Genomic DNA, 21,301 nt, shown 5'->3' on the forward strand with positions numbered 1-21,301 from the left:
CCATGCAAAATGCGTAGAATGTCAGGAAATTAGCTTTAAAACTGAAAAATTGTCTCTTAGCTCCATGCCAAACAGCGAAGAATTGCTGGAAATGAGCTTAAAAACGGCAGAATTCACTCAGCTCTATGGGAACATTTGTAGAGTTGCAGTAGATTTGCTAGTTAATAGACTATGTTACGAGTGTACATTTCCAATGAATTGTGGGGAAGTCAAAATAATGACACTGTCTATCAAATCTGTTCATTTTCAAATATTGATTACTTAAACTTGCCATTATCATTCACCTGATGATAAGACAAAACTTTATTTAAAACCTCTTGCGATGAGCAAACCCGTATCCGGGAGCGTAATCATAGCCTCAAATGCATTAGCATAACGCAGCGGACATAAACTTTTCCTATTCATGAAAATCGCAAATTAAATGAAATAAATATATTCAAACACAAGCTTAGCCTTTTGTTAACAACACTGTCATCTCAGATTTTCAAAATATGTGTTACAGCCAACGCTAGACAAGCATTTGTGTAAGTTTATCATGGCATAATGCTATGCTAGGCTCTGCTGGCAGCAGGCAACATTTTCATGAAAATAAGAAAAGCAACCAAATTAAATCATTTTCCTTTGAAGAACTTCAGATGCTTTCACTCAGGAGACTCCCAGTTAGATAGCAAATGTTCCTTTTTTCCAAAAATATTATTTTTGTAGGCGAATTAGCTCCCGTTTCTTCATCAAGCTTGGCTGAGAAATTGACCGGAAAATGCTGCAACTATAACGCCACACTTTTTTTCAAAATTTGCTCCATAATATCGACAGAAACACGGCAAATGTTGTTTAGGATCCATCCTCAAGGTGTTTTTAACATATATATTCGATAATATATCCGTCGAGGCAATTGGTTTCTCATAAGAAGCGATTGGAAAAATGGCTACCTCAGTATTTTACGCGAGATTTTCTGCGGGAGACACCATGTGACCACATGCTATATATGGTCCCTTACAGCCATTCTTCAATGGAAATGCCTAAAAAGACATCACAATGCTGTAGACACCTTGGGGAAAACGTGGAAAACGTAAGTTCATTCGTAGCTCATTCACAGCCATATAAGGAGTCTCATTGGCATGAGGCGGTTTTTAAAAATGCGGCACGTCCTGGTTGAATTTTTATCTTGGTTTCGCCCGTAACATCAGTTCTGTGGCACTCACAGACAATATCTTTGCAGTTTTGGAAACATCAGAGTGTATTCTTTCCAAAGCTGTCAATTATATGCATAGTTGCGCATCTTTTCGTGACAAAATATCTTGTTTAAAACGGGAACGTTTTTCATCCAAAAATTAAAATAGCGCCCCCTAAATCCAAGAGGTTAAAAAACATTTTTTTGTAACATATAGTATATTGGGGGTCCCGGGGTCACCTGTTTGCCTGGGCCGGGGTCACCGGTTTGCCTGGGCCGTGGTCACTGGGCAACAAAAGTTTGGAAACCCCTGTCTTAGCATACAAAGCCTAAATCCTTATCCGTCTCTGCTGTGTTTTGTAAATAGGGATGACTTTGAGCAAAAGCACTGGTCAGTACATTTTTTTTTTTACCATATCTGACATTCTCTAGGCTTCTAACGTAAAGTAGATTTGTCTTTGAATACAGACTGATTGACTCAGCTGCTGTTAGTATGTCAAGTCACAGAGGTTTGCCACAAATCCAGTTTTTTTATTCACTTTTCCTTGCTCGAGAAGATTACAGAGGATCATGTTCATTTAGAAAACTGCTTTCCAAACATCCTGGCCCGAGGATGAAGTTTTTAATCAATGTTTTTATTAAGGCTTTCCTTAATCAGTATGCTGCTATGTCATTATTCATGATTTAGTCAAGTGGAAATTAGGTTAACTCAATAATTTGATTCAGGGAAATGTTGTCCCTTGTTGCTCCTTGTTTCCCACTTGGACTGAATAAGCACTCAGCCATGTTCCTCTTTGTCTGACTGTAGAAACAGCCTCCCTTCTGAATGCAAAGCTACTTTGCCTGACTGTAGAACAGACCCCCTTCTGAATGCAAAGCTACTTTGCCTGACTGTGGAAACAGCCTCCCTTCTGAATGCAAAGCTACTTTGCCTGACTGTGGAAACAGCCTCCCTTCTGGATGAAGACCTGGAGTTAGTACACTTAATTTAGTCCTTAGTCAACTCCTTGATTTTCGTGATCACATCCCCTCCCCTTGCAGAGCTTTCACTACTGGATTAGGGTGTGGTTATGCCTGCTTCTTTCTGAATGCATTCTCCAAAGAATGAAACAAAAGCTAATATTTTCATTCACAGATGTGTAGGCTGACTGTGAATATGGGGGGAAAAGAGAATTGAGGTTTGAAAGAAGGGAGAGGCAGGGGAGCGAGAGAGGGAGAGAGGCAGGGGAGGGAGGGAGGGGGCGGGAGGGAGGGAGGGATCTGCAGAAGCAGCTGATAGAAGCTGCATTTAAAAAGGTTAAGCGTTGGCTGCAGCAGCACTCACAGCATCCCTCATCCCCCCATCTCTCACTCTCTCTCCCTCCCTCTCTCTCTCTGCCTCTCTCTACCTCCCTGCCTCCCTCTCTCTCTCTCTGCCTCCCTCTCTCCCTTCCTCTTTCTCTCTCTGACTGCTGACTGAGGCATCCTGCAAACATAGGCTGGGAGAGCTCTGCTCTGCTGTGGCTCTGACCGAGACTTCTTTCCCTTGCTGGATAAACTCTCTCTCCAGGCTTCCCGGGCTATGCCATCCTAGGAAGTTGTGGATCCGGGTGTGGCTGGTTTTCAAGATGAACCAATCTGGAGGAGTGCTGGATCTGAAGAACTGGGTCATCGTCCGACTCTCCTGAGGAGGCTAGTGAGTGATGCCTGTTTGGACCTGGAGTGATGGGGTGCACCACCAGTGTGGTTGTGTTTGACGGACTACGTACAGTCCTAGAGAGGAACTGTGGGTACACCTGCCAGAGTGGTGCAGCCCAGCCTGTTTGGCAGACAGAGGATGACCAAGGAGCATGCAGCCGGGGGGAGTCCTGGGTCCCATGGCCAGAACCTAGAATACTGAAGGTGTGTGTGTGTGTGTGTGTGTGTGTGTGTGTGTGTGTGTGTGTGTGTGTGTGTGTGTGTGTGTGTGTGTGTGTGTGTGTGTGTGTGTGTGTGTGTGTGTGTGTGTGTGTGTGTGTGTGTGTGTGTGTGTGTGTGTGTGTGTGTGTGTGTGTGTGTGTGTGTGTGTATTCCTACATGTTTGTTTGTGTGTGTGCATACAAACGTATGTATATTTTGCGTGCGTGTTGTTAATACTTCTGCCAGATTGATCGTCTCTCCATCTTTCTGTGCCTTCCTGTACTATACAGTTTAACACACAACCTTCCACTCCTGCTTTCCCTTTAGATTCAACAGCTGCCAGGTGCTTCTTTAAATTAAATATTTAATCAAAGCAGTGTCCGGACACAGGATCTCAGTTCCTAAATCGACTGTATTCCCATAACCTGTCCATTATGTGGGGAACTTTTCAAGGTTTCCTTTAACACCAAGCACCATGGTAGCAAAATGTGATATGACAAATGGATCAAAGATGGTCAGAGCCCACTTTACTGTAGGTCAAAGCATCTACCAGGTTTCCTGATCTGTAGGGAAGTAGGCCTGATCCCATTGTGTTGATACAGTGGCTTGCGAAAGTATTCACCCCCCTTGGCATTTTTCCTATTTTGTTGCCTTACAACCTGGGATTAAAATAGATTTTTATCATTTGGGTTACACAATATGCCTACCACTTTGAAGATGCTAAATATTTTCTATTGTGAAACAAAAAAGAAATAAGACAAGAAATAGAACTTGAGCGTGCATAACTATTCACCCCCCTCCTCTCCTCAAAGGCAATACTTTGTAGAGACACCTTATGCAGCAATTACAACTGCAATTCTCTTGGGGTATGTCTCTAATAGCTTGGCACATCTAGACACTGGGATTTTTGCCCATTCTTAAAGGCAAAACTGCTCCAGCTCCTTGAAGTTGGGTTCCGCTGGTGTACAGCAATCTTTAAGTCATACCACAAATTGGATTGAGGTCTGGGATTTGACTATGCCATTCCAAGACTTTTAAATGTTTCCCCTTAAACCACTCAAGTGTTGCTTTGACAGTATGCTTAGGGTCATTGTCCTGATGTAAGGTGAACCTCCGTCCCAGTCTCAAATCTCTGGAAGACTGAAACAGGTTTCCCTCAAGAATTTCCCTGTATTTAGCATCATCCATCATTCCTTCAATTCTGACCAATTTTCCAGTCCCTGCCGATGAAAAACATCCACACAGCATGATGCCGCCACCACCATGCTTCACTGAAGGGATGGTGTCCTTGGGGTGATGAGAGGTGTTGGGTTTGCACCAGGTATAGCGTTTTTCTTGATGGCCAAAAAGCCTAATTTTAGTCTCATCTGACCAGAGTACCTTCTTCCATATGTTTGTGGAGGCTCCCACATGCCTTTTGGTGAACACCAAACGTGTTTGCTTACTTTTTCTTTAAACAAAGTTTTTTTTCTGGCCACTCTTCCATAAAGCCCAGCCCTGTGGAGTGTACCACTTAAAGTGGTCCTGTGGACAGATACTCCAATGTCCGCTGTGGAGCTTTGCGGCTCCTTCAAGGTTATCTTTGGTCTCTTTGTTGCCTTTTTTTAACAATGGATTTAATGGTGCTCCGTGAGATGTTCAACGTTTCTGATATTCTTTTGTAACCCAACCCTGATCTGTACTTCTCCACAACTTTGTCCCTGACTTGTTTGGAGAACTCCTTGGTCTTCATGGTGCCCCTTGCTTGGTGGAGCCCCTTGCTTAGTGGTGTTGCAGACTCTGGGGCCTTTCAGAACAGGTGTATATATACTGAGATCATGTGACAGGTCATGTGACACAGATTGCACACAGGTGGACTTTATTTAACTAATTGTGTAACTTCTGAAGGTAATTGGTTGCACCAGATCTTATTTAGCTTCATTCATAGTAAAGGGGTGAATAAATATGCTGTAACGGCAAACGTCTGTTGGAGGAAGAGAGTCGGACCGAAATGCAGCGTGTAGGTTACTCATGACTTTAATGAAAGATATGACGGTACATGAAATAACTGAAATACGAAAACAACAAACGAAACGAGAAACTAATTACAGCCTATCTGGTGACTACAACACAGAGACAGGAACAAACACCCACAAAATACAAAGCGAACTCAGGCTACCTAAATACGGTTCCCAATCCGAGACAACGAGAATCACCTGACTCCAATTGAGAACCGCCTCAGGCAGCCAAGCCTAACTAGACACACCCCTAATCATACACAATCCCAATACGAAACACAACATATAAACCCATGTCACACCCTGGCCTACCCAAACATATAACAAAAACACAAAATACAATGACCAAGGCGTGACATATGCACACACCACTTTTCCCTTTTGTATTTTTTTTATTTTTATTTTTTATTTTTTTATTTCACTTCACCAATTTGGACTATTTTGTGTATGTTGATTACATGAAATCCAAATAAAAATCTATTTAAATTACGGCTTGTAATGCAACAAAATAGGAAAAACGCCAATGGGGGTGAATACTGTATATTAGCAAGGCACTGTATATTAGCCCAAAGCCACTAGATCGCGTTTATATACTTAATATGAGCATCATATTCATTTTTTGATAAATGCATCCATTTCCTCCTTTAACTGACATACTGCATTTCAGAAGAAAGCCTAGAGGACTGTATTTTACTTGATGCTGTGTGAAATATAAGCGGAGGTGTGGTGAATCTCCCCTCTGTGCTCCGCTCTTTGGGTTAAACCCTGTACAGTGAGACAGTGGGTTCTGTGTCTGCTAGAAATCAATCAACCCTTCCAGCTGCTGGCTGGCTGCCGTCGGGGGCGTCTTCTGTTCTACCCGGTACCAGCTTGTCTGTCCTGACCTTTGTCTTGTTTTCTCTCTAAGGATGCGTCCCAACTTGCACCCTATTCCCTATATAGTGAAGTTATTTTTTTAACTGAGCCCTAGGGTCCATGTAGAGAATCGGATGCCATTTGGGTTGCGTCCTAACTATGTCTGATGGATGCTGAAGGCCCGTTCCTCCTGCTGAATGCGACAGTCAGGTTAACTGTGATGTGAACAGATTGAAGGCACACACACACACACACACACACACACACACACACACACACACACACACACACACACACACACACACACACACACACACACACACACACACACACACACACACACACACACACACACACACACACACACACACACACACAGACTCAAATAGTGGTGGCAGGAGGAGGAAGATATTCAGTCCAGGCTCATACAGTAAAAGGCTCTGCATGGTCAATCTGACATCTGCAGTGGTCATACAGCATTTACGGTGATATGGCCTCTGTATTCAGAGCATGCAGCTATTGTCATACCGTAAATACCATAGTAAATAAACAAACTAAATAAGAATAGCAATTCAAACTTTACAGGAGCATCGAAACCCTATTGCACATAGTTTTGCACACTTCATGCAATGATTCACAAATGTGTGGATATTTTACTTGCCTGTGATTTTCAATTTGTCTAACAGAGCAACAATGCTGTCTTCTGGTATTAAGGTAATTATTGTGGCTGAATCTTTGTCTTTACACTGTTTCCACTCAAAGGGGGGTATGTGGTATCAGAGGCAATGTGGGAGATGTCTCTTAACCTCTTGCTCGTACCTGACACGCAGGCGTCCCATCTAGACATCTGGAAATGCAAATGCGCTACGCTAAATGCTAATAGTACTAGTTAAAACTCAAACGTTCATTAAAATACACATGCAGGGTATTGAATTAAAGCTACACTCGTTATGAATCCAGGCAACAAGTCAGATTTTTTAAATGCTTTTCGGCGAAAGCATAGGAAGCTATTATCTGATAGCATGTAACACCCTAAAAGACCCGCAGGGACGTAAACAAAATAATTAGCATAGTCGTCTCTACACAAACCGCACAATAAAATATAAAACATTCATTACCTTTGACCATCTTCTTTGTTGGCACTCCTAGATGTCCCATAATCACTATTGGGTCTTTTTTTCGATTAAATCGGTCCATATATAGCCTAGATATCGATCTATGAAGACTGTGTGATAAACGGAAAAAATAGCGTCTTATAACGTAACATCATTTTTTTTAATTAAAAAAGTTGACGATAAACTTTCACAAAACACTTCGAAATACTTTTGTAATGCAACTTTAGGTATTAGTAAACGTTAATAAGCGATCAAATTGATCACGAGGCGAAGTATATTCTTTAGCTGTCCGTCTGGAAATAATGTACGGGTAAACCTCAACCAAAATATCCGGTCGGAGACCGGAAGAAATGCGCTGCCTTGCGTCTGTTTGACCAAGAAACAAATAGTAGGCAAATGACAAGACTCTAGACACCGTGTGGAAGCTGTAGGTATTGCAATCTCAGCCCCATTAAATGTGGTTCACCTTTATCAATGGGTTCAAGTCGCACATGGATATATTTTTCCATTTTCAGTGATCAGATTTTCCTGCACTTTTCGATGAAACGCACGTTCTGTTATAGTCACAGCCGTGATTTAACCAGTTTTATAAACGTCTGAGTGTTTTCTATCCACACATACTAATCATATGCATATACTATATTCCTGGCATGGGCAGCAGGGCGCTGAAATGTTGCGCGATTTTTAGCAGAATGTTCGAAAAAGTAGGGGGTAGGAGTAACAGGTTAACCTCTACTGACTCCCCATCCCGCACACGGGAGCGTAGTCATCGCGTGAAACTAATTAGCATAACGCAACGGACATAAATATCCCTAGAAAATATTCCTATTCATGAAAATCACAAATGAAATATATTGAGACACAGCTTAGCCTTTTGTTAATCACCCTGTCAGATTTTCAAAATATGCTTTACAGCCAAAGCTAGACAAGCATTTGTGTAAGTTTATCGATAGCCTAGCATAGCATTATGCCTTGCTATCAGCAGGCAACCTTGTCACGAAAATCAGAAAAGCAATCAAATTAAATCGTTTACCTTTGATGAACTTCGGATGATTTCACTCACGAGACTCCCAGGTAGAGAGCCAAAGTTCATTTTTTCCCAAAATATTATTTTTGTAGGCGAAATAGCTCCGTTTGTTCTTCACGTTTGGCTGAGAAATCGCCCGGAAATTGCAGTCACGAAAACGGCTAAAAATATTCCAAATTAGCTCCATAATATTGACAGAAACATGGCAAACGTTGTTTATAATCAATCCCCAATGTGTTTTTCAAATATCTATTCGACAATATATCCGTCGGGACAATTTGTTTTTCAGTAGGACCGATTGGAGTAATGGCTACCTCTGTATTTTACGCGAGAGTCTCCCTGGGAGACATCAGGTGACCACTTGCGCAATGTAGCCGCCTACGGCTATTCTTCAACATGAATGCGTAAAACTACGTCACAATGCTGTAGACAACTTGGGGAATACGTAGAAAGTGTAAGCTGTTTGATAGCACATACACAGCTCAATAGGGACTCATTGGAACGCAGAGCTTTCAAAACATGGAGCACTTCCGGATTGGATTTTTCTCAGGCTTTCGTCTGCAATATCAGTTCTGTTATACTCACAGACAATATCTTTACAGTTTTGGAAATGTTCGAGTGTTTTCTATCCAAAGCTGTCAATTATATTTGCATATTCTAGGACCTTGTCCTGACAAAATATCCCGTTTTTTTCTAAAATTAAAATACTGCCCCTGGAGTCGCAACAGGTTTTAAGACACTAACAGCTTACAGACGGTAGGCAATTAAGGTCACAGTTATACTCTTGATCTTAGCCATCCCGGATCCGGGATCGTGACTACACCCTCAGGCTCATTACCATAACGCAACGTTAACGATTTCTAAAAATCGCAAATGAAATGAAATAAATATGCCTGTTCTCAAACTTAGCCTTTTCTTAACAACACTGTCATCTCAGATTTTCAAAATATCATTTTGAACCATAGAAAATCAATCATTTGTGTAAGAGTATTGATAGGTAGCATACCATTTAGCATATCATTTAGCACGCAACATTTTCACAAAAACCAGAAAAGCAATCAAATAAAATAATTTACCTTTGAAGAACTTCGAATGTTTTCAATGAGGAGAGTTACATAGCAGATGTCCAGTTTTTCATGAAAGATTCTTTGTGTACGAACCGAAAATTCAGTGACCAAAACGTCAAACTTTTTTCCGAATTAACTCCATAATATCGACCGAAACATGGCCAACGTTGTTTGAATCAATCCTCAAGGTGTTTTGTCACATATCTCTTCATTGATATGCCGTTCGTCGAAGCATGCTTTCCTCTCAGAATCCCATGGAAAAATACCAGCAGCTGAGTTTTGCGCACCAATTTCCACGCAGGACACCGTGGGGACACTTGGCAAATGTAGTCTCTTATGGTCAATCTTCCAATGATATGCCTGCAAATACGTCACAATGCTGGAGACCCCTTGGGGAAACGATAGAAAGGGCAGGCTCATTCCTGTGGCATTCACAGCCATATAAGGAGATAATGAAAAACAGAGCCTCAGAAATCCTGTTCATTTCCTGGTTGCAGTTACATCTTGGTTTTGAAGCTTCTGTTCTAGGGCACTCACAGTGAAAATCTTTGCAGTTCTGGAAACGTCAGAGTGTTTTCTTTCCAAAGCTATCAATTCCATGCATAGTCGAGCATCTTTTTGTGACAAAATATTGCGCTTAAAATGGGCACGTCTTTTTATCCAATAATGACACAGCGCCCCCCTAGGATGAACTGGTTAAGAAAACTTAGGACACTAAAGAGGTCTTTCTACTGACTCTGAAAAACACGAAAAGATAGATGCCCAGGGTCCCTGCTCATCTGCGTGAATGTGCCTTAGGCATGCTGCAAGGAGGCATGAGGACTGCAGATGTGGCCAGGGCAATATATTGCAATGGCCGTACTCTGAGATGCCGAAGACAGCGCTACAAGGAGACAGGACAGACAGCTGATCGTTCTTGCATTGGCAGACCACGTGTAATAACTGCCCAGGATCGGAACATCCGAACATCACACCTGCGGGACAGGTACAGAATGGCAACAACAACTGCCCGAGTTACACCAGGAACGCACAATCCCTCCATCAGTGCTCAGACTGTCCGCAATAGGCTGAGAGGGGCTGGACTGAGTGCTTGTAGGCCTGTTGTAAGGCACGTCCTCAACAGACATCACCGGAAACAACATCGCCTATGGGCACAAACCCACCGTCGCTGGACCGGGAATGACTGCCAAAAAGTGCTCTTCACTGATGAGTCGCTCTCACCCTGGGTGATGGTCGGATTTGCATTTATCGTTGAAAGAATGAGCGTTACACCGAGGCCTGTACTCTGGAGCAGGATCGATTTGGAGGTGGAGGGTCCGTCATGGTCTGGGGTGGTGTATCACAGCATCATCGGACTGAGCTTGTTGTCATTGCAGGCAATCTTAACGCTGTGCGTTACAGGGAAGACATCCTCCTCCCTCATGTTGTACACTTCCTGCAGGCTCATCCTGACATGACCCTCCAGTATGACAATGCCACCAGCCATACTGCTCGTTCTGTGCGTGATTTCCTGCAAGACAGGAATGTCAGTGTTCTGCAATGGCCAGCGAAGAGCCCAGAACTCAATCCCATTGAGCACGTCTGAGACCTGTTGGATCGGAGGGTGAGGGCTAGGGCCATTCCCCCCAGAAATGTCTTGCAGGTGGCTTGGTGGAAGAGTGGGGTAACATCTCACTGCAAGAACTGGCAAATCTGGTGCAGTCCGTGAGGAGGAGATTCACTGCAGTACTTAATGCAGCTGGTGACCACACCAGATACTGACTTTTGAATTTGACCCCTCCCCCCTTTGTTCAGGGACACATTATTCCATTTCTGTCAGTCATATGTCTGTGGAACTTGTTCAGTTTATGTCTCAGCTGTTGATTCTTTTTATGTTCATACAAATATTTATACATGTTAAATTTGCTGAAAAAGAAACACAGTTGACAGTGAGAGGACGTTTCTTTTTTTGCTGAGTTTATGTCCGTCTCTTTACACTATCTCTCCTGGACCTAGTTTGTGTCGTCAAAGTAGTGCAGTTAAAAGAGGTTCTTAGGCTTCTGCTCTTTAAGTATTTAATCCTTTGTCTTTATGTTACTCCTGCTAAGCTGTTGTACAGTGTGACTATGTTCTTACCACACTGTTGACAAGAGCACAGCTTCCTTCCTCCTCTAAAACTCCTAGAGGTTTATGACACAAAAGCAAATGTTCCAGCTGGTGTTATCAATGGAATGTTTGTTTCAGGGGGCGAGAGGGAGAGAGAGAAGTGACGTCAAGTTGACTATTTCAGGGGGCGAGAGGGAGAGAGAGAAGTGACGTCAAGTTGACTATTTCAGGGGGCGAGAGAGAGAGAGAAGTGATGTCAAGTTGTCTGTTTCAGGGGGCAAGAGAGAGAGAGCGAGAGAAGTGAGGTCAAGTTGTTTGTTTCAGGGGGCGAGAGAGAGAGAGAGAGAGAGAGAGAAGTGATGTCAAGTTGACTGTTTCAGGGGGTGAGAAAGAGAGAGAGACAGAGAGAGAGAGAAGTGAGGTCAAGTTGTCTGTTTCAGGGGGTGAGAGAGAGAGAGAGACAGAGAGAGAGAGAAGTGAGGTCAAGTTGTCTGTTTTAGTGGGCGAAGGAGAAGTGATGTCAAATTGAATGTTTCAGGTAGAGGTCGGCCGATTAATCGGAATGGCCGATTAATTAGGGCCGATTTCAAGTTTTCATAACAATCGGAAATCGTTAATTTTGGACACCTTTATTTAACTAGGCAAGTCAGTTAAGAACACGTTCTTATTTTCAATGACGGCCTAGGAACAGTGGGTTAACTGCCTTGTTCAGGGGCAGAACGGCAGTTTTTTCCTTGTCAGCTTGTGGATTCGTTTTTGCAACCTTCCGGTCCAACACTCTAACCACCTGCCTTACATTGCACTCCACAAGGAGCCTGCATGGCAGGCTGACTACCTGTTACGCGACAGCAGCAAGAAGCCAAGGTAAGTTGCTAGCTAGCATTAAACGTATCTTATAAAAACAATCAATCTTAACATAATCACTAGTTAACATATGGTTAACAATATGGTTGATATTACTAGTTTATCTAGTGTGTCTTGCGTTGCATATAATCAATGTTGTGCCTGTTAATTTCTCATTGAATCACAGCCTACTTTGCCAAACGGGTGATGAATTAGCACTGTCGTTGCACCTAACCTAACCATTAACATCAATGCCTTTCTTTAAAATCAATACACAAGTATATATATTTAAACCTGCATATTTAGTTAATATTGCCTGCTAACATGAATTTACATTTACATTTACATTTAAGTCATTTAGCAGACGCTCTTATCCAGAGCGACTTACAAATTGGTGCATTCACCTTATGACATCCAGTAGAACAGTCACTTTACAATAGTGCATCTAAATCTTAAAGGGGGGGGGGTGAGAAGGATTACTTATCCTATCCTAGGTATTCCTTAAAGAGGTGGGGTTTCAGGTGTCTCCGGAAGGTGGTGATTGACTCCGCTGTCCTGGCGTCGTGAGGGAGTTTGTTCCACCATTGGGGGGCCAGAGCAGCGAACAGTTTTGACTGGGCTGAGCGGGAACTGTACTTCCTCAGTGGTAGGGAGGCGAGCAGGCCAGAGGTGGATGAACGCAGTGCCCTTGTTTGGGTGTAGGGCCTGATCAGAGCCTGGAGGTACTGAGGTGCCGTTCCCCTCACAGCTCAGTAGGCAAGCACCATGGTCTTGTAGCGGATGCGAGCTTCAACTGGAAGCCAGTGGAGAGAGCGGAGGAGCGGGGTGACGTGAGAGAACTTGGGAAGGTTGAACACCAGACGGGCTGCGGCGTTCTGGATGAGTTGTAGGGGTTTAATGGCACAGGCAGGGAGCCCAGCCAACAGCGAGTTGCAGTAATCCAGACGGGAGATGACAAGTGCCTGGATTAGGACCTGCACCGCTTCCTGTGTGAGGCAGGGTCGTACTCTGCGGATGTTGTAGAGCATGAACCTACAGGAACGGGCCACCGCCTTGATGTTAGTTGAGAACGACAGGGTGTTGTCCAGGATCACGCCAAGGTTCTTAGCGCTCTGGGAGGAGGACACAATGGAGTTGTCAACCGTGATGGCGAGATCATGGAACGGGCAGTCCTTCCCCAGGAGGAAGAGCAGCTCCGTCTTGCCGAGGTTCAGCTTGAGGTGGTGATCCGTCGTCCACACTGATATGTTTGCCAGACATGCAGAGATGCGATTCGCCACCTGGTCATCAGAAGGGGGAAAGGAGAAGATTAATTGTGTGTCGTCTGCATAGCGATGATAGGAGAGACCATGTGAGGTTATGACAGAGCCAAGTGACTTTGTGTATAGCGAGAATAGGAGAGGGCCTAGAACAGAGCCCTGGGGGACCCCAGTGGTGAGAGCGCGTAGTGAGGAGACAGATTCTCGCCACGCCACCTGGTAGGAGCGACCTGTCAGGTAGGACGCAATCCAAGCGTGGGCCGCGCCGGAGATGCCCAACTCGGAGAGGGTGGAGAGGAGGATCTGATGGTTCACAGTATCGAAGGCAGCCGATAGGTCTAGAAGGATGAGAGCAGAGGAGAGAGAGTTAGCTTTAGCAGTGCGGAGCGCCTCCGTGATACAGAGAAGAGCAGTCTCAGTTGAATGACTAGTCTTGAAACCTGACTGATTTGGATCAAGAAGGTCATTCAGAGAGAGATAGCGGGAGAGCTGGCCAAGGACGGCACGTTCAAGAGTTTTGGAGAGAAAAGAAAGAAGGGATACTGGTCTGTAGTTGTTGACATCGGAGGGATCGAGTGTAGGTTTTTTCAGAAGGGGTGCAACTCTCGCTCTCTTGAAGACGGAAGGGACGTAGCCAGCGGTCAGGGATGAGTTGATGAGCGAGGTGAGGTAAGGGAGAAGGTCTCCGGAAAAGGTCTGGAGTAGAGAGGAGGGGATAAGGTCAAGCGGGCAGGTTGTTGGGTGGCCGGCCGTCACAAGACGCGAGATTTCATCTGGAGAGAGAGGGGAGAAAGAGGTCAGAGCACAGGGTAGGGCAGTGTGAGCAGAACCAGCGGTGCCGTTTGACTTAGCAAACGACGATCGGATGTCGTCGACCTTCTTTTCAAAATGGTTGACGAAGTCATCTGCAGAGAGGGAGGAGGGAGGGGGGAGGGGGAGGAGGATTCAGGAGGGAGGAGAAGGTGGCAAAGAGCTTCCTAGGGTTAGAGGCAGATGCTTGGAATTTAGAGTGGTAGAAAATGGCTTTAGCAGCAGAGACAGAGGAGGAAAATGTAGAGAGGAGGGAGTGAAAGGATGCCAGGTCCGCAGGGAGGCGAGTTTTCCTCCATTTCCGCTCGGCTGCCCGGAGCCCTGTTCTGTGAGCTCGCTTATAATTAGGGAAATTGTGTCACTTCGTTCTCTTGCGTTCCGTGCAAGCAGTCAGGGTATATGCAGCAGTTTGGGCCGCCTGGCTCGTTGCGAACTGTGTGAAGACCATTTATTCAAAATCAAATCAAATCAAATCAAATTTATTTATATAGCCCTTCGTACATCAGCTGATATCTCAAAGTGCTGTACAGAAACCCAGCCCAAAACCCCAAACAGCAAACAATGCAGGTGTAAAAGCACGGTGGCTAGGAAAAACTCCCTAGAAAGGCCAAAACCTAGGAAGAAACCTAGAGAGGAACCGGGCTATGTGGGGTGGCCAGTCCTCTTCTGGCTGTGCCGGGTGGAGATTATAACAGAACATGGCCAAGATGTTCAAATGTTCATAAATGACCAGCATGGTCGAATAATAACAAGGCAGAACAGTTGAAACTGGAGCAGCAGCACAGTCAGGTGGACTGGGGACAGCAAGGAGTCATCATGTCAGGTCGTCCTGGGGCACGGTCCTTGGGCTCAGGTCCTCCGATAATTATGACATAACATTGAAGGTTGTACATAACATTGAAGGTTGTACAATGTAACAGCAATATTTAGACTTAGGGATGCCACCCGTTAGATAAAATATGTAACGGTTCCGTATTTCACTGAAAGAATAAACGTTTTGTTTTCGAAATTATAGTTTGCGGATTCGATCATATCAATGACCAAAGGCTCGTATTTCTGTGCTTTATTATGTTATAATTAAGTCTATGATTTAATATTTGATAGAGCAGTCTGACTGAGCGATGGTAGGCAGCAGCAGGCTCGTAAGCATTCATTCAAACAGCACTTTCGTGCATTTGACCGCAGCTCTTCAAGCATTGAACTATTTATGACTTCAAGCCTATCAACTTCTGAGATTAGGCTGGTGTAACCGATGTGAAATAGCTAGCTAGTTAGCGGGGAGCGCGCTAATAGTGCTTCAATCGGTGACGTCACTCACTCTGAGACTTGGAGTAGTTGTTCCCCTTGCTCTGCAAGGGCCGCGGCTTTTGTGGAGCGATGGGTAACGATGCTTTGAGAGTGGCTGTTGTCGATTTGTTCCTGGTTCAAGCCCAGGTAGGGGTGAGGAGAGGGACGGAAGCTATACTGTTACACTTGCAATACTAAAGTGCCTATAAGAACATCCAATAGTCAAAGTTATATGAAATACAAATGGTATAGAGAGAAATAGTCCTATAATTCCTATAATAACTACAGCCTAAAAATTCTTAGCTGGAAATATTGAAGACTCATGTCAAAAGGAACCACCAGCTTTCATATGTTCTCATGTTCTGAGCAAGGAACTTAAACATTAGCTTTTTTACATGGCACATGTTGCACTTTTACTTTCTTCTCCAACAATTTGTTTTTGCATTATTTAAACCAAATTGAACATGTTTAATTATTTATTTGAGGCTAAATTGATTTTCTTGATGTATTATATTAAGTTAAAATAAGTGTTCATTCAGTATTGTTGTAATTGTCATTATTACAAATAAAAAAAATGTAAATCGTCCGATTTATTGGTACCGGCTTTTTTTGGTCCTCCAATAATCGATATCGGTATCGGCGTTGAAAAATCATAATCGGTTGACCTCTAGTTTCAGTGGGTGAGAGATAATGTCAAGTTGAATGTTTCAGTGAGCAAGAGAGACGTGACGTCAAGTTGAACGTTTCAGGGAGAGAGAGAAGTGACGTCAAGTTGAACGTTTCAGGGAGAGAGAGAAGTGACGTCAAGTTGAACGTTTCAGGGAGAGAGAAGTGACATCAAGTTGAATGTTTCAGGGGGAGAGAGAAGTGACGTCAAGTTGAACGTTTCAGGGAGAGAGAAGTGACGTCAAGTTGAATGTTGCAGGGGGAGAGAGAAGTGACGTCAAGTTGAACGTTTCAGGGAGAGAGAAGTGATGTCAAGTTGAATATTTCAGGGGATGGGAGGGAGAGGGGAGTGTTTCAGGGAGCGGGAGAGAGAATGGTGGCGTCAAGTTCAATTTTTCAGGTATCGAGAGGTAGAGAGAAGGGATGTCATGTTGAACGTTTCAGGGAGAGAGAAGGGATGTCAAGTTGAACGTTTCAGGTAGAGAGAAGGGATGTCAAGTTGAACGTTTCAGGGAGAGAGAAGGGATGTCAAGTTGAACGTTTCAGGTAGAGAGAAGGGATGTCAAGTTGAACGTTTCAAGGAGAGAGAAGGGATGTCAAGTTGAACGTTTCAGGGAGAGAGAAGGGATGTCAAGTTGAATGTTTCAGGGGGTGGGAGGGAGAGGGGAGTGTTTTAGGGAGCGAGAGGGAGAGAGAAGTGATGTCAAATTGAATGTTTCAGGGGGAGAGAAGGGATGTCAAGTTGGTCCAGGTGGTGTGTTGCGGAGCTTGAAGGCTAACAATTGGTTTTGCCGTATAGCTCTGTATTGACATGATTGGCTAACGGTAAGTGGGGGCGATGCGTCCTGTATAAACACAAACTCACTTCCTTGACAACTTCCTTGACAATAGCTCCGCTCCATGAAGCACAAGAAGGATGAATGAATGCCCAGACTTCTGTAGTAAAGGCTGTACAGCCAATCCAGATTCCGGAATTACCATAAATTGTCTTTAATACATACCCAATGACTCAACTGACCCTTCGCTAAGCCCCGCCCCCCTTGGTTACTGTTGCAACCTTTTCCTGGGAAGCCAATTCACCATTCAACCACACAATCACCTCATAATGATCTCAAACTGTAATTCTAATACACAATGAAATTAAACAGACCGTCCCTTGCTAATCAGGAAATTCTTGGGTATGTTGTGGTAGTCGGTCATTTGCTTACAATTGCTTCATGGTAACCTGGTTAAATGATGTTTGTAGTATATAAGGCTAGCCAGCCACTGAATAGCTTTGAATTCACTGTCAGCATGCAGTCAGCTTTAACCACATTTGATGTTGACAGCAGATGGGAGTTGTATTCATAACTAACTTCATTGCTAGCTAGCTAACATACATTTTTAGTAAACAACATTTGGTGATCAATGAGACAGAACTAGCAAGCATACATTTTTAGTAAACAACATTTGGTGATCAATGAGACTGAGAGCTAGCTAGCATACATTTTTAGTAAACAACATTTTGTGATCAATGAGACTGAGAGCTAGCTAACCAGCTGAGATAGAAAACAATGTTTTTTTTTAAAGTATCATTTCGGATTCGGAAAATACTCCAACAAGCTCTGCATTTCAGGAATCACAGGCTGCTCAGGGGAGGACGGCTCATAATAATGGCTGGAACTGATAGGAGACGGCTGAGGGGAGGACGGCTCATAATAATGGCTGGAACTGATAGGAGACGGCTGAGGGGAGGACGGCTCATAATAATGGCTGGAACTGATAGGAGACGGCTGAGGGGAGGACAGCTCACAATAATGGCTGGAACTGATAGGAGACGGCTGAGGGGAGGACGGCTCATAATAATGGCTGGAACTGATAGGAGACGGCTGAGGGGAGGACAGCTCATAATAATGGCTGGAACTGATAGGAGACGGCTGAGGGGAGGACGGCTCATAATAATGGCTGGAACTGATAGGAGACGGCTGAGGGGAGGACAGCTCATAATAATGGCTGGAACTGAGTGAATGGAATTGCATCAAACACCTGGAAACCATGGAAACCATGTGTTTGATATATTTGATACCATAATTCATTAATTTCACTCCAGACATTACCACAAGCCCGTCCTCCCTGATTAAGGTGCCACTAACCTCCTGAGCGTTTAGAAAAGTCTTTGTTTTTGCCAAAGCCCTCACTGGCATTGCCCTTTAATGAAGATTTAAAAGTGAGCTTGTCAGACTGGACAACAGTTGCTATCCATTGGTTGTCCAAAATTCTGCTCAGCATCACTGGGAATTCATCCTGGATAAATTGAATTACAGAGCCAAATGTATCTGTTGTTTTCCTCCTTTAGATGGTGACCTCGTTGACTTTAATCTAGTGTAGTCTTAATATCGTTAGGACCAGGTATACGACCTGTTTATTTCCAATGTCCCCTCTGTTTAAGACTACTAAGGTGGTCCGGTACAGCGTCTCGGCAAAAAGAATTGCGGGGGCACTCCATACTGGTAAAACATCACAGTAATTCAAATAAAATGTCAAGATAACTGTAGGCTATTACGCCACTATTTATCATTACATCATGTCAGAGGCATGACAAATGTGAAAATGGACTTGAAAACGGGTTGTATAGCCAAGACTCAGAAATACGATGTGGTTCCATGAAAACACAGAGAGTTTGCCAAGGCAGAGATGACTGTCCGACGCCGAGACACGCAATGGACGCATAAATTCAGGCCTAATGACGATGGCCAAATGTCATTACACTTGTTGGTGTTTTGTGTAAAATATGTCTCTCTCCATTCACCACTGAAACAGGCTGCGAGAGGGTGAGCGTGCACGGGATGCCTAGTAAAGGTGGTGAAGTGATCGTTTGACAATCAGATAAAAACATCATGACACAATAAAAGGTCATAAATTTTACACGTTAAATGTCAAATCTTTACGACTAGACCCCCAGAGATGTGGCGGCAGGTAGCCTAGTGGTTAGAGCGTTGGACTAGTAACCGAAAGGTTGCAAGATTGAATCCCCAAGCTGACAAGATAAAAATCTGTCATTCTGCCCCTGAACAAGTCAGTTAACCCACTGATCCTAGGCCGTGATTGAAAATAAGAATTTGGAAGCCTCTTGAAACTAGGAGGCACTATTTTCAGTTTTGGAAAAATAACATTCCCAAAGTAAACGGGCTATTTCTCAGGACCAGATGCTAGAATATGCATATAATTGACAGCATAGGATAGAAAACACTCTAAAGTTTCCAAAACTGTAAAAATATTGTCTGTGAGTGTAACAGAACTGATATTGCAGGCGAAAGCCAGAGAAAAATCCAATCAGGAAGTGACTCTTATTTTGAAACCTCTGCGTTCCTATGCATCCCTATTGAGCATTGAAAGGGATATTAACCCGATTCCTTTTTCTATGGCTTCCCTAAGGTGTCTACAACCACTAGACATAGTTTCAGGCTTTTATTTTGAATAATGAGCGTGAACGACAACATTGCGTCAGTGGTCAGGTGGTGGCTGTCAGAGTGATTTGTGCATAATAGACAAAGGCGGCCATTGTTCCTCTCACTCCTACTGAAAAGCCAATTGTCCTGGTTGATATATTATTGAATAGATATTTGAAAAACACCTTGAGGATTGATTATAAAAAATGTTTGCCATGTTTCTGTCGACATTATGGATCTAATTTGTAAAAAGAATTTGGCGTTGTCGTGACCTCAATTTCCGGTGGATTCCTCAACAAAACGTGAAGTACAAATGGAGGTATTTCGGCAATAAAAATAATCTTTATGGAACAAAATAAACATTTGCTGTCGTCTCCCAGGGTGACTCTCGCGTAAAACACAGAGGTAGCCATTACTCCAATCGGTCCTACTGAAAAACGAATTGTCCCGACGGATATATTGTCGAATAGATATTTGAAAAACACATTGGGGATTGATTATAAACAACGTTTGCCATGTTTCTGTCAATATTATGGAGCTAATTTGGAATATTTTTAGCCGTTTTCGTGACTGCAATTTCCGGGCGATTTCTCAGCCAAACGTGAAGAACAAACGGAGCTATTTCGCCTACAAAAATAATATTTTGGGAAAAAATGAACTTTGGCTATCTACCTGGGAGTCTCGTGAGTGAAAACATCCAAAGCTCATCAAAGGTAAACTATTTAATTTGATTGCTTTTCTGATTTTCATGACCAAGCTTCCTGCTGCTAGCTGGACATAATGCTATGCTAGGCTATCAATAAACTTACACAAATGCTTGTCTTGCTTTGGCTGTAAAGCATAATTTCAAAATCTGAGATGACAGGGTGATTAACAAGGGGCTAAGCTGTGTTTCACTATATTTCACTTGTGATTTCATGAATATGAATATTTTCTAGTAAGATTTTTTGTCCGTTGCATTATGCTAATTAGTGTAGTTGATGACAATTCTCCCGGATCCGGGATGGGTAGTTCTACTGACTTGCCTAGTTAAAGGTCAAATAAAAAATATAAGAGATCCTATTGAAATGAATAGGGATTCTACATGTAATTATATGATTGGCCACATAAACAGCCTGTGCATACATAGGAGGTCCTAAACGGGGAAGAAATGAGATCTTCTTTCACCTCTACTAAGACTATAATATGATATTATTCAAGCCTAATTTCCTTATAAGCCTGCAGTCTCTCTCCTCTCTTTACCTCATCTCTGTTATCTTGTTCTACCAGTGGAAACTCTGACAGCTACCAGTGTTATACACATGGACTGGGTGTTCTCTTGATCTAGGAATTGCCATGGACCTCACAATACGACATTAACAATATACTTAGGTGCCGTTGTAGGGCAGCCCAGCCAGAAGGGACTCTTCTTATCAACTGTATGCAACAATTTGCTATGTGTTGTCTTAGATATTCTGCATTCCCAATTGTCACACCTCTGAGAAGTAGCGGTTACATCATGTAGATCTGACAATCTAATTGGAGGTTAACTTTTTCAACAGAAGATCTCTTTGTTTCTTGGACAAGCATCTCTGTTTCGTCCGAGTTTAAAAGTAGAAAGGTTGCAGCCATCCACATCCTTATGTCTGAAGTCTCAGTGCTATGATGGGGTCTAAAACCAGACTGAAGCATTTCGTATACATTGTTTGTCTTCAGGAAGGCAGTGAGTTGCTGAGCAACAGCTTTTCTTTTAAATTGATAGGAATGGAAGATTCGATATAGGCCGATAGTTTTTTATATTTTCTGGGTAAAGGTTTGGCTGTTACAAGAAAGG

General features: G+C 43.3%; 1 protein-coding gene across 12 annotated transcripts in view; it reads left to right on the forward strand.

Moving 5' to 3' along the window:
• LOC123996368 (dedicator of cytokinesis protein 9-like) overlaps positions 1-21,301 on the forward strand; it is a 189,373-nt gene that overhangs the window by 49,613 nt on the left and 118,459 nt on the right. For 6 of the 12 annotated variants that reach the window (XM_046300121.1, XM_046301747.1, XM_046304090.1 and 3 more), the window contains exon 1: positions 2,631-3,052. The exons of 4 other annotated variants lie outside the window; for them this stretch is intronic. In XM_046300121.1, the coding sequence (XP_046156077.1) occupies positions 2,876-3,052 (177 nt within the window). In that variant the 5' untranslated portion in view covers positions 2,631-2,875. Of the gene's footprint in view, positions 1-2,628; positions 3,053-21,301 lie in introns of those variants that run through there. 2 more of the 12 variants (XM_046306476.1, XM_046304907.1) reach the window with 2 other exon arrangements.

The sequence above is a fragment of the Oncorhynchus gorbuscha genome, linkage group LG01 (assembly GCF_021184085.1).
Source record: "Oncorhynchus gorbuscha isolate QuinsamMale2020 ecotype Even-year linkage group LG01, OgorEven_v1.0, whole genome shotgun sequence".
In the NCBI taxonomy this organism is placed as follows: Eukaryota; Metazoa; Chordata; class Actinopteri; order Salmoniformes; family Salmonidae; genus Oncorhynchus; species Oncorhynchus gorbuscha.